Source organism: Argopecten irradians, chromosome 9, assembly GCF_041381155.1.
Source record: "Argopecten irradians isolate NY chromosome 9, Ai_NY, whole genome shotgun sequence".
In the NCBI taxonomy this organism is placed as follows: Eukaryota; Metazoa; Mollusca; class Bivalvia; order Pectinida; family Pectinidae; genus Argopecten; species Argopecten irradians.
In genome coordinates, this window is record NC_091142.1 from 1,774,236 (window position 1) to 1,787,198 (window position 12,963).

Here is a 12,963-nt window from a genome sequence, read left to right on the forward strand (position 1 = left end):
TCAATATACACTAAGTTTTACACGTACATGTACAACGACACGTGTGTGTCCTTGATAGTTGTCGCTCGTTCGGGTCAGGTACATAGTCACGTGTATATGGTCAGTTGAGTGCGTCGGGTACGATGATATACGTGGAGATATGTGGACGGATTATTTTTGGATTTCTATTCACTTGCGTTGGAATTTTATTTTGAGAAACATCTAAATGACAACTTAGAGGAGTTGACATGTTTTCTTGCTAAAAAAGTCCCATATAGTTTTACAGGTGAGGGTTTTGTTTACCTATTTGTAGGTGATATAACCTGTGGACTGCTAGGTGTATAGGTACATGAATGAGCGCACGTGTGTCGATTCACGCGCTTTATATAGGGGTCGGTGAGTCGTCGGAATGTAAAACAAAAATGGCTGTCCTCAACCGGGGAATGTCTCATAAACGATTCTTGGAAAAACGAGTATACTTATTTTAAAAAAAAATCATGTTAATAATTTTAACTTGCATTGTCAGCTTTAAGTAGGTCGAAAATCCAGAAAGGCCGCTATGGTCTCACTTCCGGATTTAAAAATGTCAATATTCGTTAAAGGCTTGACGCATTTTTTTCAGTTTTGTCATGTAAATTTAAAAAATGGAACAAACAAGTTTTTAATGCTTTTCAACTTCCAGTTGGAAATAAGGGTCAATATTCAAAAGTGCAATTTTGTAGAATGTTGAGATAAAGGACTACCAAGTTTGTTAAGATATATGACCTTGACCGTAATTCGTTATTGGTGGAAAGCCCGTCAAATTGTCCAGTGACAGTGTCTTGTTTTCATGCTGTTTGTATTTTGCAGGTGATTTTGTACGTGGCTGATGTTACATACTTTTTCATCCTTTTGTAATTATACAGGTGGTGTGGTTTACGGCGCTCTTTCCGTACGTAGTACTCTTTATACTGATGATCCGGGGAGCTACGCTTCCAGGAGCTGGCAAAGGCATTGAATACTACCTTACACCGGACTTCGCTCGACTCGCTAATTCAGAGGTAGGTAATCATGCTTACTACATATATGTTAATTGTTAAAGCTTAGCCAAAATTTTCGGAGGAAAAGGGCACAATGTACTTCTATCATACATAGTGGAAAGGTTTCATTGCGAATATCTTTTAATAGGATTTCAATCTACTACAAAACACAACAAAAACATACCACTGACTTCCAAAACACAACATGAACATACCGCAGACTCCCAAAACACAACATGAACATACCACAGACTTCCAAATCAAAACATGAACATACCGCAGACTTCCAAAACACAACATGAACATACCGCAGACTTTCAAAACACAACATAAACATATCACAAACTCCCAAAACACAACATGAACATACCACTGACTTCCAAAACACAAAATGAACATACCGCAGACTCTCAAAACACAACATGAACATACCACAGACTTCCAAAACTTAACATGAACATACCGCAGACTCCCAAAACACATTATGAACATACCGCAGACTCCTAAAACACAACATAAACATACCACAGACTCCCAAAACACAACATGAACATGACACAGACTCCCAAAACACATTATGAACATGATACTGACTCCTAAAACACAACATAAACATACCACAGACTCCCAAAACACAACATGAACATTCCACAGACTCCCAAAAACACAACATGAACATGACACAGACTCCCAAAACACAACATAAACATGACACTGACTCCCAAAACACAACATGAACATACCACAGACTCCCAAAACACAACATGAACATGCCACAGACTCCCAAAACACAACATGAACATACCGCAGACTCTCAAAACACAACATGAACATACCACTGACTGCCAAAACACAACATGAACATACCGCAGACTTCAAAAACACAACATGAACATACAACTCCAAAAACAACATAACATACCACAACTCCCAAAAACAACATGAACATACCACAGACTCCCAACTCCAAAACACAACATGAACATACCGCAGACTCCAAAAACACAACATGAACATACCACAGACTCCCAAAACACAACATGAACATACCACAGACTCCCAAAACACAACATGAACATACCACAGACTCCCAAAACACAACATGAACATACCACAGACTCCCAAAACACAACATGAACATACCGCAGACTTCAAAAACACAACATGAACATACCACAGACTCCAAAAACACAACATGAACATACCACAGACTCCCAAAACACAACATGAACATACCGCAGACTCCCAAAACACAACATGAACATACCACAGACTCCCAAAACACAACATGAACATACCACAGACTCCCAAAACACAACATGAACATACCACAGACTCCCAAAACACAACATGAACATACCACAGACTCCCAAAACACAACATGAACATACCACAGACTCCCAAAACACAACATGAACATACCACAGACTCCCAAAACACAACATGAACATACCACAGACTCCCAAAACACAACATGAACATACCACAGACTCCCAAAACACAACATGAACATACCACAGACTCCCAAAACACAACATGAACATACCACAGACTCCCAAAACACAACATGAACATACCGCAGACTCCCAAAACACAACATGAACATACCACAGACTCCCAAAACACAACATGAACATACCGCAGACTCCCAAAACACAACATGAACATACCACAGACTCCCAAAACACAACATGAACATACCACAGACTCCCAAAACACAACATGAACATACCACAGACTCCCAAAACACAACATGAACATACCACAGACTCCCAAAACACAACATGAACATCCACAGACTCCCAAAACACAACATGAACATACACAGACTCCCAAAACACAACATGAACATACCACAGACTCCCAAAACACAACATGAACATACCACAGACTCCAAAACAAACAACACATGAACATACCGCAGACTCTCAAAACACAACATGAACATACCACAGACTCTCAAAACACAACATGAACATACCACAGACTCCCAAAACACAACATGAACATACCAAAACACAACTCTGCCAAACACAACAACATGAACATACCACAGACTCCCAAAACACAACATGAACATACCACAGACTCCCAAAACACAACATGAACATACCACAGACTCCCAAAACACAACATGAACATACCACAGACTCCCAAAACACAACATGAACATACCACAGACTCTCAAAACACAACATGAACATACCACAGACTCCCAAAACACAACATGAACATACCACAGACTCCCAAAACACAACATGAACATACCACAGACTCCCAAAACACAACATGAACATACCGCAGACTCCCAAAACACAACATGCCAAAACACAACATGAACATACCACAGACTCCCAAAACACAACATGAACATACCACAGACTCCCAAAACACAACATGAACATACCACAGACTCCCAAAACACAACATGAACATACCACAGACTCCCAAAACACAACATGAACATACCCACAGACTCCAAAACACAACATGAACATACCGCAGACTCCCAAAACACAACATAAACATACCACAGACTCCCAAAACACAACATGAACATACCACAGACTCCCAAAACACAACATGAACATACCACAGACTCCCAAAACACAACATGAACATACCACAGACTCCCAAAACACAACATGAACATACCGCAGACTCCCAAAACACAACATGAACATACCGCAGACTCCCAAAACACAACATGAACATACCACAGACTCCCAAAACACAACATGAACATACCACAGACTCCCAAAACACAACATGAACATACCACAGACTCCCAAAACACAACATGAACATACCACAGACTCCCAAAACACAACATGAACATACCACAGACTCCCAAAACACAACATGAACATACCACAGACTCCCAAAACACAACATGAACATGCCACAGACTCCCAAAACACAACATGAACATACCACAGACTCCCAAAACACAACATGAACATACCACAGTCTCCCAAAACACAACATGACCATACCGCAGACTCTCAAAACACAACATGAACATACCACAGACTCTCAAAACACAACATGAACATACCACAGACTCCAAAACACAACATGAACATACCACAGACTCCAAAACACAACATGAACATACCCAGACTCCCAAAACACAACATGAACATACCACAGACTCCCAAAAACACAACATGAACATACACGACTCCAAAACACAACATGAACATACCACAGACTCCCAAAACACAACATGAACATACCACAGACTCCCAAAACACAACATGAACATACCACAGACTCCCAAAACACAACATGAACATACCACAGACTCCCAAAACACAACATGAACATACCACAGACTCCCAAAAAACACAACATGAACATACCACAGACTCTCAAAACACAACATGAACATACCACAGACTCCAAAACACAACATGCCAAAACACAACATGAACATACCACAGACTCCCAAAACACAACATGAACATACCACAGACTCCCAAAACACAACATGAACATACAACAAGACTCCCAAAACACAACATGAACATGACACAGACTCCCAAAACACAACATGAACATACCACAGACTCCCAAAACACAACATGAACATACCACAGACTCCCAAAACACAACATGAACATACCACAGACTCCCAAAACACAACATGAACATACCGCAGACTCCCAAAACACAACATGAACATACCACAGACTCCCAAAACACAACATGAACATGCCACAGACTCCCAAAACACAACATGAACATGCCACAGACTCCCAAAACACAACATGAACATACCGCAGACTCCCAAAACACAACATGAACATACCACAGACTCCCAAAACACAACATGAACATACCACAGACTCTCAAAACACAACATGAACATACCACAGACTCTCCAAAACACAACATGAACATCCAGACTCCACAAAAACACAAACAACATGAACATACACAGACTCCCAAAACACAACATGAACATACCACAGACTCCCAAAACACAACATGAACATACCACAGACTCCCAAAACACAACATGAACATACCACAGACTCTCCAAAACACAACATGAACATACCGCAGACTCTCAAAACACAACATGAACATACCACAGACTCCCAAAACACAACATGAACATACCGCAGACTCCAAAAACACAACATGAACATACCACAGACTCCCAAAACACAACATGAACATACCGCAGACTCCCAAAACACAACATGAACATGCCACAGACTCCCAAAACACAACATGAACATACCACAGACTCCCAAAACACAACATGAACATACCACAGACTCCCAAAACACAACATGAACATACCACAGACTCCCAAAACACAACATGAACATACCACAGACTCCCAAAACACAACATGAACATACCGCAGACTCCCAAAACACAACATGAACATACCACAGACTCCCAAAACACAACATGAACATACCACAGACTCCCAAAACACAACATGAACATACCACAGACTCCCAAAACACAACATGAACATACCACAGACTCCCAAAACACAACATGAACATACCACAGACTCCCAAAAACATACACAACATGAACATACCACAGACTCCCAAAACACAACATGAACATACCACAGACTCCCAAAACACAACATGAACATACCCATAAAAACACAACATGAACATACCCAGACTCCCAAAACACAACATGAACATACCACAGACTCCCAAAACACAACATGAACATACCACAGACTCCAAAACACAACATGAACATACCACAGACTCCCAAAACACAACATGAACATACCACAGACTCCCAAAACACAACATGAACATACCCACAGACTCCCAAAACACAACATGAACATACCACAGACTCCCAAAACACAACATGAACATACCACAGACTCCCAAAACACAACATGAACATACCACAGACTCCCAAAACACAACATGAACATCCACAGACTCCCAAAACACAACATGAACATACCACAGACTCCAAAAACACAACATGAACATACCACAGACTCCAAAACACAACATGAACATACCACAGACTCCCAAAACACAACATGAACATACCACAGACTCCAAAACACAACATGAACATACCACAGACTCCCAAAACACAACAATGAACATACCACAGACTCCCAAAACACAACATGAACATACCACAGACTCCCAAAACACAACATGAACATACCACAGACTCCAAAACACAACATGAACATACCACAGACTCCCAAAACACAACATGAACATACCGCAGACTTCCAAAACACAACATGAACATACCACAGACTCCCAAAACACAACATGAACATACCACAGACTCCCAAAACACAACATGAACATACCACAGACTCCCAAAACACAACATGAACATACCACAGACTCCCAAAACACAACATGAACATACCGCAGACTCCCAAAACACAACATGAACATACCTCAGACTCCCAAAACACAACATGAACATACCACAGACTCCCAAAACACAACATGAACATACCACAGACTCTCCAAAACACAACATGAACATACCACAGACTCCCAAAACACAACATGAACATACCACAGACTCCCAAAACACAACATGAACATACCACAGACCCCCAAAAACACAACATGAACATACCACAGACTCCCAAAACACAACATGAACATACCACAGACTCCCAAAACACAACATGAACATACCACAGACTCCCAAAACACAACATGAACATACCACAGACTCAACCAAAACACAACATGAACATACCACAGACTCCCAAAACACAACATGAACATACCACAGACTCCCAAAACACAACATGAACATACCACAGACTCCAAAACACAACATGAACATACCACAGACTCCCAAAACACAACATGAACATACCACAGACTCCCAAAACACAACATGAACATACCACAGACTCCCAAAACACAACATGAACATACCACAGACTCCCAAAACACAACATGAACATACCACAGACTCCCAAAACACAACATGAACATACCACAGACTCCCAAAACACAACATGAACATACCAATAGACTCCCAAAACACAACATGAACATACCACAGACTCCCAAAACACAACATGAACATACCACAGACTCCCAAAACACAACATGAACATACCACAGACTCCCAAAACACAACATGAACATACCCACAGACTCCCAAAACACAACATGAACATCCACAAGACTCCCAAAACACAACATGAACATACCACAGACTCCCAAAACACAACATGAACATACCACAGACTCCCAAAACACAACATGAACATACCACAGACTCCAAAACACAACATGAACATACCACAGACTCCCAAAACACAACATGAACATACCACAGACTCCCAAACACACAACATCCAAACATGTACCCAGACAAAAACACACAACGACCCAAAACACAACATGAACATATGCCAGACTCCCAAAACACAACATGAACATACCACAGACTCCCAAAACACAACATGAACATACCACAGACTCCCAAAACACAACATGAACATACCACAGACTCCCAAAACACAACATGAACATACCACAGACTCTCAAAACACAACATGAACATACCACAGACTCCCAAAACACAACATGAACATACCACAGACTCCCACAAACACAGACTCCAAAACACAACATGCACATCCCAGCCCCAAAAACAACATTACCGCAGACTCCCCAAACACACATGAATCCACAGACTCCAAAACAACATGAACATGCCACAGACTCCCAAAACACAACATGACTCATGTGTTTGTTTAAGGTGTTGGCAGATGCTGTTGTAATCACAAGTCCAAAACACAACATGTGTTCCACAAACAAGGTGTGGGGTGGATGCTATTGTAATCACAGTCATGTGTTTGTTTAAGGTGTGGGTGGACATGCTGTTGTAATCACAGTCATGTGTTTGTTTAAGGTGTGGGGGTGGATGCTGTTTGTAATCACAGTCATGTGTTTGTTTAAGGTGTGGGTGGATGCTGTTGTAATCACAGTGTGTTTGTTTAAGGTGTGGGTGGATGCTGTTGTAATCACAGTCATGTGTTTGTTTAAGGTGTGGGTGGATGCTGTTGTAATCACAGTCATGTGTTTGTTTAAGGTGTGGGTGGATGCTGTTGTGAATCACAGTCAGGTGTGTTTAAGGTGTGGGTGATGTGTTGTAATCACAGTCATGTGTTTGTTTAAGGTTGGGTGGATGCTGTTCAGTCATGTGTTTGTTTAAGGTGTGGGTGGATGCTGTTGTAATCACAGTCATGTGTTTGTTTAAGGTGTGGGTGGATGCTGTTGTAATCACAGTCATGTGTTTGTTTAAGGTGTGGGTGGATGCTGTTGTAATCACAGTCATGTGTTTGTTTAAGGTGTGGGTGGATGCTGTTGTAATCACAGTCATGTGTTTGTTTAAGGTGTGGGTGGATGCTGTTGTAATCACAGTCATGTGTTTGTTTAAGGTGTGGGTGGATGCTGTTGTAATCACAGTCATGTGTTTGTTTAAGGTGTGGGTGGATGCTGTTGTAATCACAGTCATGTGTTTGTTTAAGGTGTGGGTGGATGCTGTTGTAATCACAGTCATGTGTTTGTTTAAGGTGTGGGTGATGCTGTTGTAATCACAGTCATGTGTTTGTTTAAGGTGTGGGTGGATGCTGTTGTAATCACAGTCATGTGTTTTGTTTAAGGTGTGGGTGGATGCTGTTGTAATCACAGTCATGTGTTTTGTTTGAGATGTGTTTGTGTGTGGGTGGATGCTGTTGTAATCACAGTCATGTGTTTGTTTAAGGTGTGGGTGGATGCTGTTGTAATCACAGTCATGTGTTTGTTTAAGGTGTGGGTGGATGCTGTTGTAATCACAGTCATGTGTTTGTTTAAGGTGTGGGTGGATGCTGTTGTAATCACAGTCATGTGTTTGTTTAAGGTGTGGGTGGATGCTGTTGTAATCACAGTCATGTGTTTGTTTGTTTAAGGTGTGGGTGGATGCTGTTGTAATCACAGTCATGTGTTTGTTTAAGGTGTGGGTGGATGCTGTTGTAATCACAGTCATGTGTTTGTTTAAGTTTAAGGTATGGGTGGATGCTGTTGTAATCACAGTCATGTGTTTGTTTAAGGTGTGGGTGGATGCTGTTGTAATCACAGTCATGTGTTTGTTTAAGGTGTGGGTGGATGCTGTTGTAATCACAGTCATGTGCTTTTGTGTTTATGTGTTGTTTAAGTCTGGTGTTTGTTTGGTGTGGTGGATTTGCTGTTGTAATCACAGTCATGTGTTTGTTTAAGGTGTGGGTGGATGCTGTTGTAATCACAGTCATGTGTTTGTTTAAGGTGTGGGTGGATGCTGTTGTAATCACAGTCATGTGTTTGTTTAAGGTGTGGGTGGATGCTGTTGTAATCACAGTCATGTGTTTGTTTAAGGTGTGGGTGGATGCTGTTGTAATCACAGTCATGTGTTTGTTTAAGGTGTGGGTGGATGCTGTTGTAATCACAGTCATGTGTTTGTTTAAGGTGTGGGTGGATGCTGTTGTAATCACAGTCATGTGTTTGTTTAAGGTGTGGGTGGATGCTGTTGTAATCACAGTCATGTGTTTGTTTAAGGTGTGGGTGGATGCTGTTGTAATCACAGTCATGTGTTTGTTTAAGGTGTGGGTGGATGCTGTTGTAATCACAGTCATGTGTTTGTTTAAGGTGTGGGTGGATGCTGTTGTAATCACAGTCATGTGTTTGTTTAAGGTGTGGGTGGATGCTGTTGTAATCACAGTCATGTGTTTGTTTAAGGTGTGGGTGGATGCTGTTGTAATCACAGTCATGTGTTTGTTTAAGGTGTGGGTGGATGCTGTTGTAATCACAGTCATGTGTTTGTTTAAGGTGTGGGTGGATGCTGTTGTAATCACAGTCATGTGTTTGTTTAAGGTGTGGGTGGATGCTGTTGTAATCACAGTCATGTGTTTGTTTAAGGTGTGGGTGGATGCTGTTGTAATCACAGTCATGTGTTTGTTTAAGGTGTGGGTGGATGCTGTTGTAATCACAGTCATGTGTTTGTTTAAGGTGTGGGTGGATGCTGTTGTAATCACAGTCATGTGTTTGTTTAAGGTGTGGGTGGATGCTGTTGTAATCACAGTCATGTGTTTGTTTAAGTGGGGGTGTGTTGTAATCACAGTCATGTGTTTGTTTAAGGTGTGGGTGGATGCTGTTGTAATCACAGTCATGTGTTTGTTTAAGGTGTGGGTGGATGCTGTTGTAATCACAGTCATGTGTTTGTTTAAGGTGTGGGTGGATGCTGTTGTAATCACAGTCATGTGTTTGTTTAAGGTGTGGGTGGATGCTGTTGTAATCACAGTCATGTGTTTGTTTAAGGTGTGGGTGGATGCTGTTGTAATCACAGTCATGTGTTTGTTTAAGGTGTGGGTGGATGCTGTTGTAATCACAGTCATGTGTTTGTTTAAGGTGTGGGTGGATGCTGTTGTAATCACAGTCATGTGTTTGTTTAAGGTGTGGGTGGATGCTGTTGTAATCACAGTCATGTGTTTGTTTAAGGTGTGGGTGGATGCTGTTGTAATCACAGTCATGTGTTTGTTTAAGTTTAAGGTATGGGTGGATGCTGTTGTAATCACAGTCATGTGTTTGTTTAAGGTGTGGGTGGATGCTGTTGTAATCACAGTCATGTGTTTGTTTAAGGTGTGGGTGGATGCTGTTGTAATCACAGTCATGTGTTTGTTTAAGGTGTGGGTGGATGCTGTTGTAATCACAGTCATGTGTTTGTTTAAGGTGTGGGTGGATGCTGTTGTAATCACAGTCATGTGTTTGTTTAAGGTGTGGGTGGATGCTGTTGTAATCACAGTCATGTGTTTGTTTAAGGTGTGGGTGGATGCTGTTGTAATCACAGTCATGTGTTTGTTTAAGGTGTGGGTGGATGCTGTTGTAATCACAGTCATGTGTTTGTTTAAGGTGTGGGTGGATGCTGTTGTAATCACAGTCATGTGTTTGTTTAAGGTGTGGGTGGATGCTGTTGTAATCACAGTCATGTGTTTGTTTAAGGTGTGGGTGGATGCTGTTGTAATCACAGTCATGTGTTTGTTTAAGGTGTGGGTGGATGCTGTTGTAATCACAGTCATGTGTTTGTTTAAGGTGTGGGTGGATGCTGTTGTAATCACAGTCATGTGTTTGTTTAAGGTGTGGGTGGATGCTGTTGTAATCACAGTCATGTGTTTGTTTAAGGTGTGGGTGGATGCTGTTGTAATCACAGTCATGTGTTTGTTTAAGGTGTGGGTGGATGCTGTTGTAATCACAGTCATGTGTTTGTTTAAGGTGTGGGTGGATGCTGTTGTAATCACAGTCATGTGTTTGTTTAAGGTGTGGGTGGATGCTGTTGTAATCACAGTCATGTGTTTGTTTAAGGTGTGGGTGGATGCTGTTGTAATCACAGTCATGTGTTTGTTTAAGGTGTGGGTGGATGCTGTTGTAATCACAGTCATGTGTTTGTTTAAGGTGTGGGTGGATGCTGTTGTAATCACAGTCATGTGTTTGTTTAAGGTGTGGGTGGATGCTGTTGTAATCACAGTCATGTGTTTGTTTAAGGTGTGGGTGGATGCTGTTGTAATCACAGTCATGTGTTTGTTTAAGGTGTGGGTGGATGCTGTTGTAATCACAGTCATGTGTTTGTTTAAGGTGTGGGTGGATGCTGTTGTAATCACAGTCATGTGTTTGTTTAAGGTGTGGGTGGATGCTGTTGTAATCACAGTCATGTGTTTGTTTAAGGTGTGGGTGGATGCTGTTGTAATCACAGTCATGTGTTTGTTTAAGGTGTGGGTGGATGCTGTTGTAATCACAGTCATGTGTTTGTTTAAGGTGTGGGTGGATGCTGTTGTAATCACAGTCATGTGTTTGTTTAAGGTGTGGGTGGATGCTGTTGTAATCACAGTCATGTGTTTGTTTAAGTTTAAGGTATGGGTGGATGCTGTTGTAATCACAGTCATGTGTTTGTTTAAGGTGTGGGTGGATGCTGTTGTAATCACAGTCATGTGTTTGTTTAAGGTGTGGGTGGATGCTGTTGTAATCACAGTCATGTGTTTGTTTAAGGTGTGGGTGGATGCTGTTGTAATCACAGTCATGTGTTTGTTTAAGGTGTGGGTGGATGCTGTTGTAATCACAGTCATGTGTTTGTTTAAGGTGTGGGTGGATGCTGTTGTAATCACAGTCATGTGTTTTGTTTAAGGTGTGGGTGGATGCTGTTGTAATCACAGTCATGTGTTTGTTTAAGGTGTGGGTGGATGCTGTTGTAATCACAGTCATGTGTTTGTTTAAGGTGTGGGTGGATGCTGTTGTAATCACAGTCATGTGTTTGTTTAAGGTGTGGGTGGATGCTGTTGTAATCACAGTCATGTGTTTGTTTAAGGTGTGGGTGGATGCTGTTGTAATCACAGTCATGTGTTTGTTTAAGGTGTGGGTGGATGCTGTTGTAATCACAGTCATGTGTTTGTTTAAGGTGTGGGTGGATGCTGTTGTAATCACAGTCATGTGTTTGTTTAAGGTGTGGGTGGATGCTGTTGTAATCACAGTCATGTGTTTGTTTAAGTTTAAGGTATGGGTGGATGCTGTTGTAATCACAGTCATGTGTTTGTTTAAGTTTAAGGTATGGGTGGATGCTGTTGTAATCACAGTCATGTGTTTGTTTAAGGTGTGGGTGGATGCTGTTGTAATCACAGTCATGTGTTTGTTTAAGGTGTGGGTGGATGCTGTTGTAATCACAGTCATGTGTTTGTTTAAGGTGTGGGTGGATGCTGTTGTAATCACAGTCATGTGTTTGTTTAAGGTGTGGGTGGATGCTGTTGTAATCACAGTCATGTGTTTGTTTAAGGTGTGGGTGGATGCTGTTGTAATCACAGTCATGTGTTTGTTTAAGGTGTGGGTGGATGCTGTTGTAATCACAGTCATGTGTTTGTTTAAGGTGTGGGTGGATGCTGTTGTAATCACAGTCATGTGTTTGTTTA

At 41.3% G+C, this 12,963-nt stretch overlaps 1 protein-coding gene across 1 annotated transcript in view; it reads left to right on the top strand.

Moving 5' to 3' along the window:
- The window catches only part of LOC138331065 (sodium-dependent dopamine transporter-like), a 70,261-nt gene that overhangs the window by 31,304 nt on the left and 25,994 nt on the right, over nucleotides 1-12,963 (top strand). The window contains exon 6 of the mRNA XM_069278523.1: nucleotides 885-1,019. Within this exon, the coding sequence (XP_069134624.1) occupies nucleotides 885-1,019 (135 nt within the window). The remainder of the gene's footprint in view (nucleotides 1-884; nucleotides 1,020-12,963) is intronic.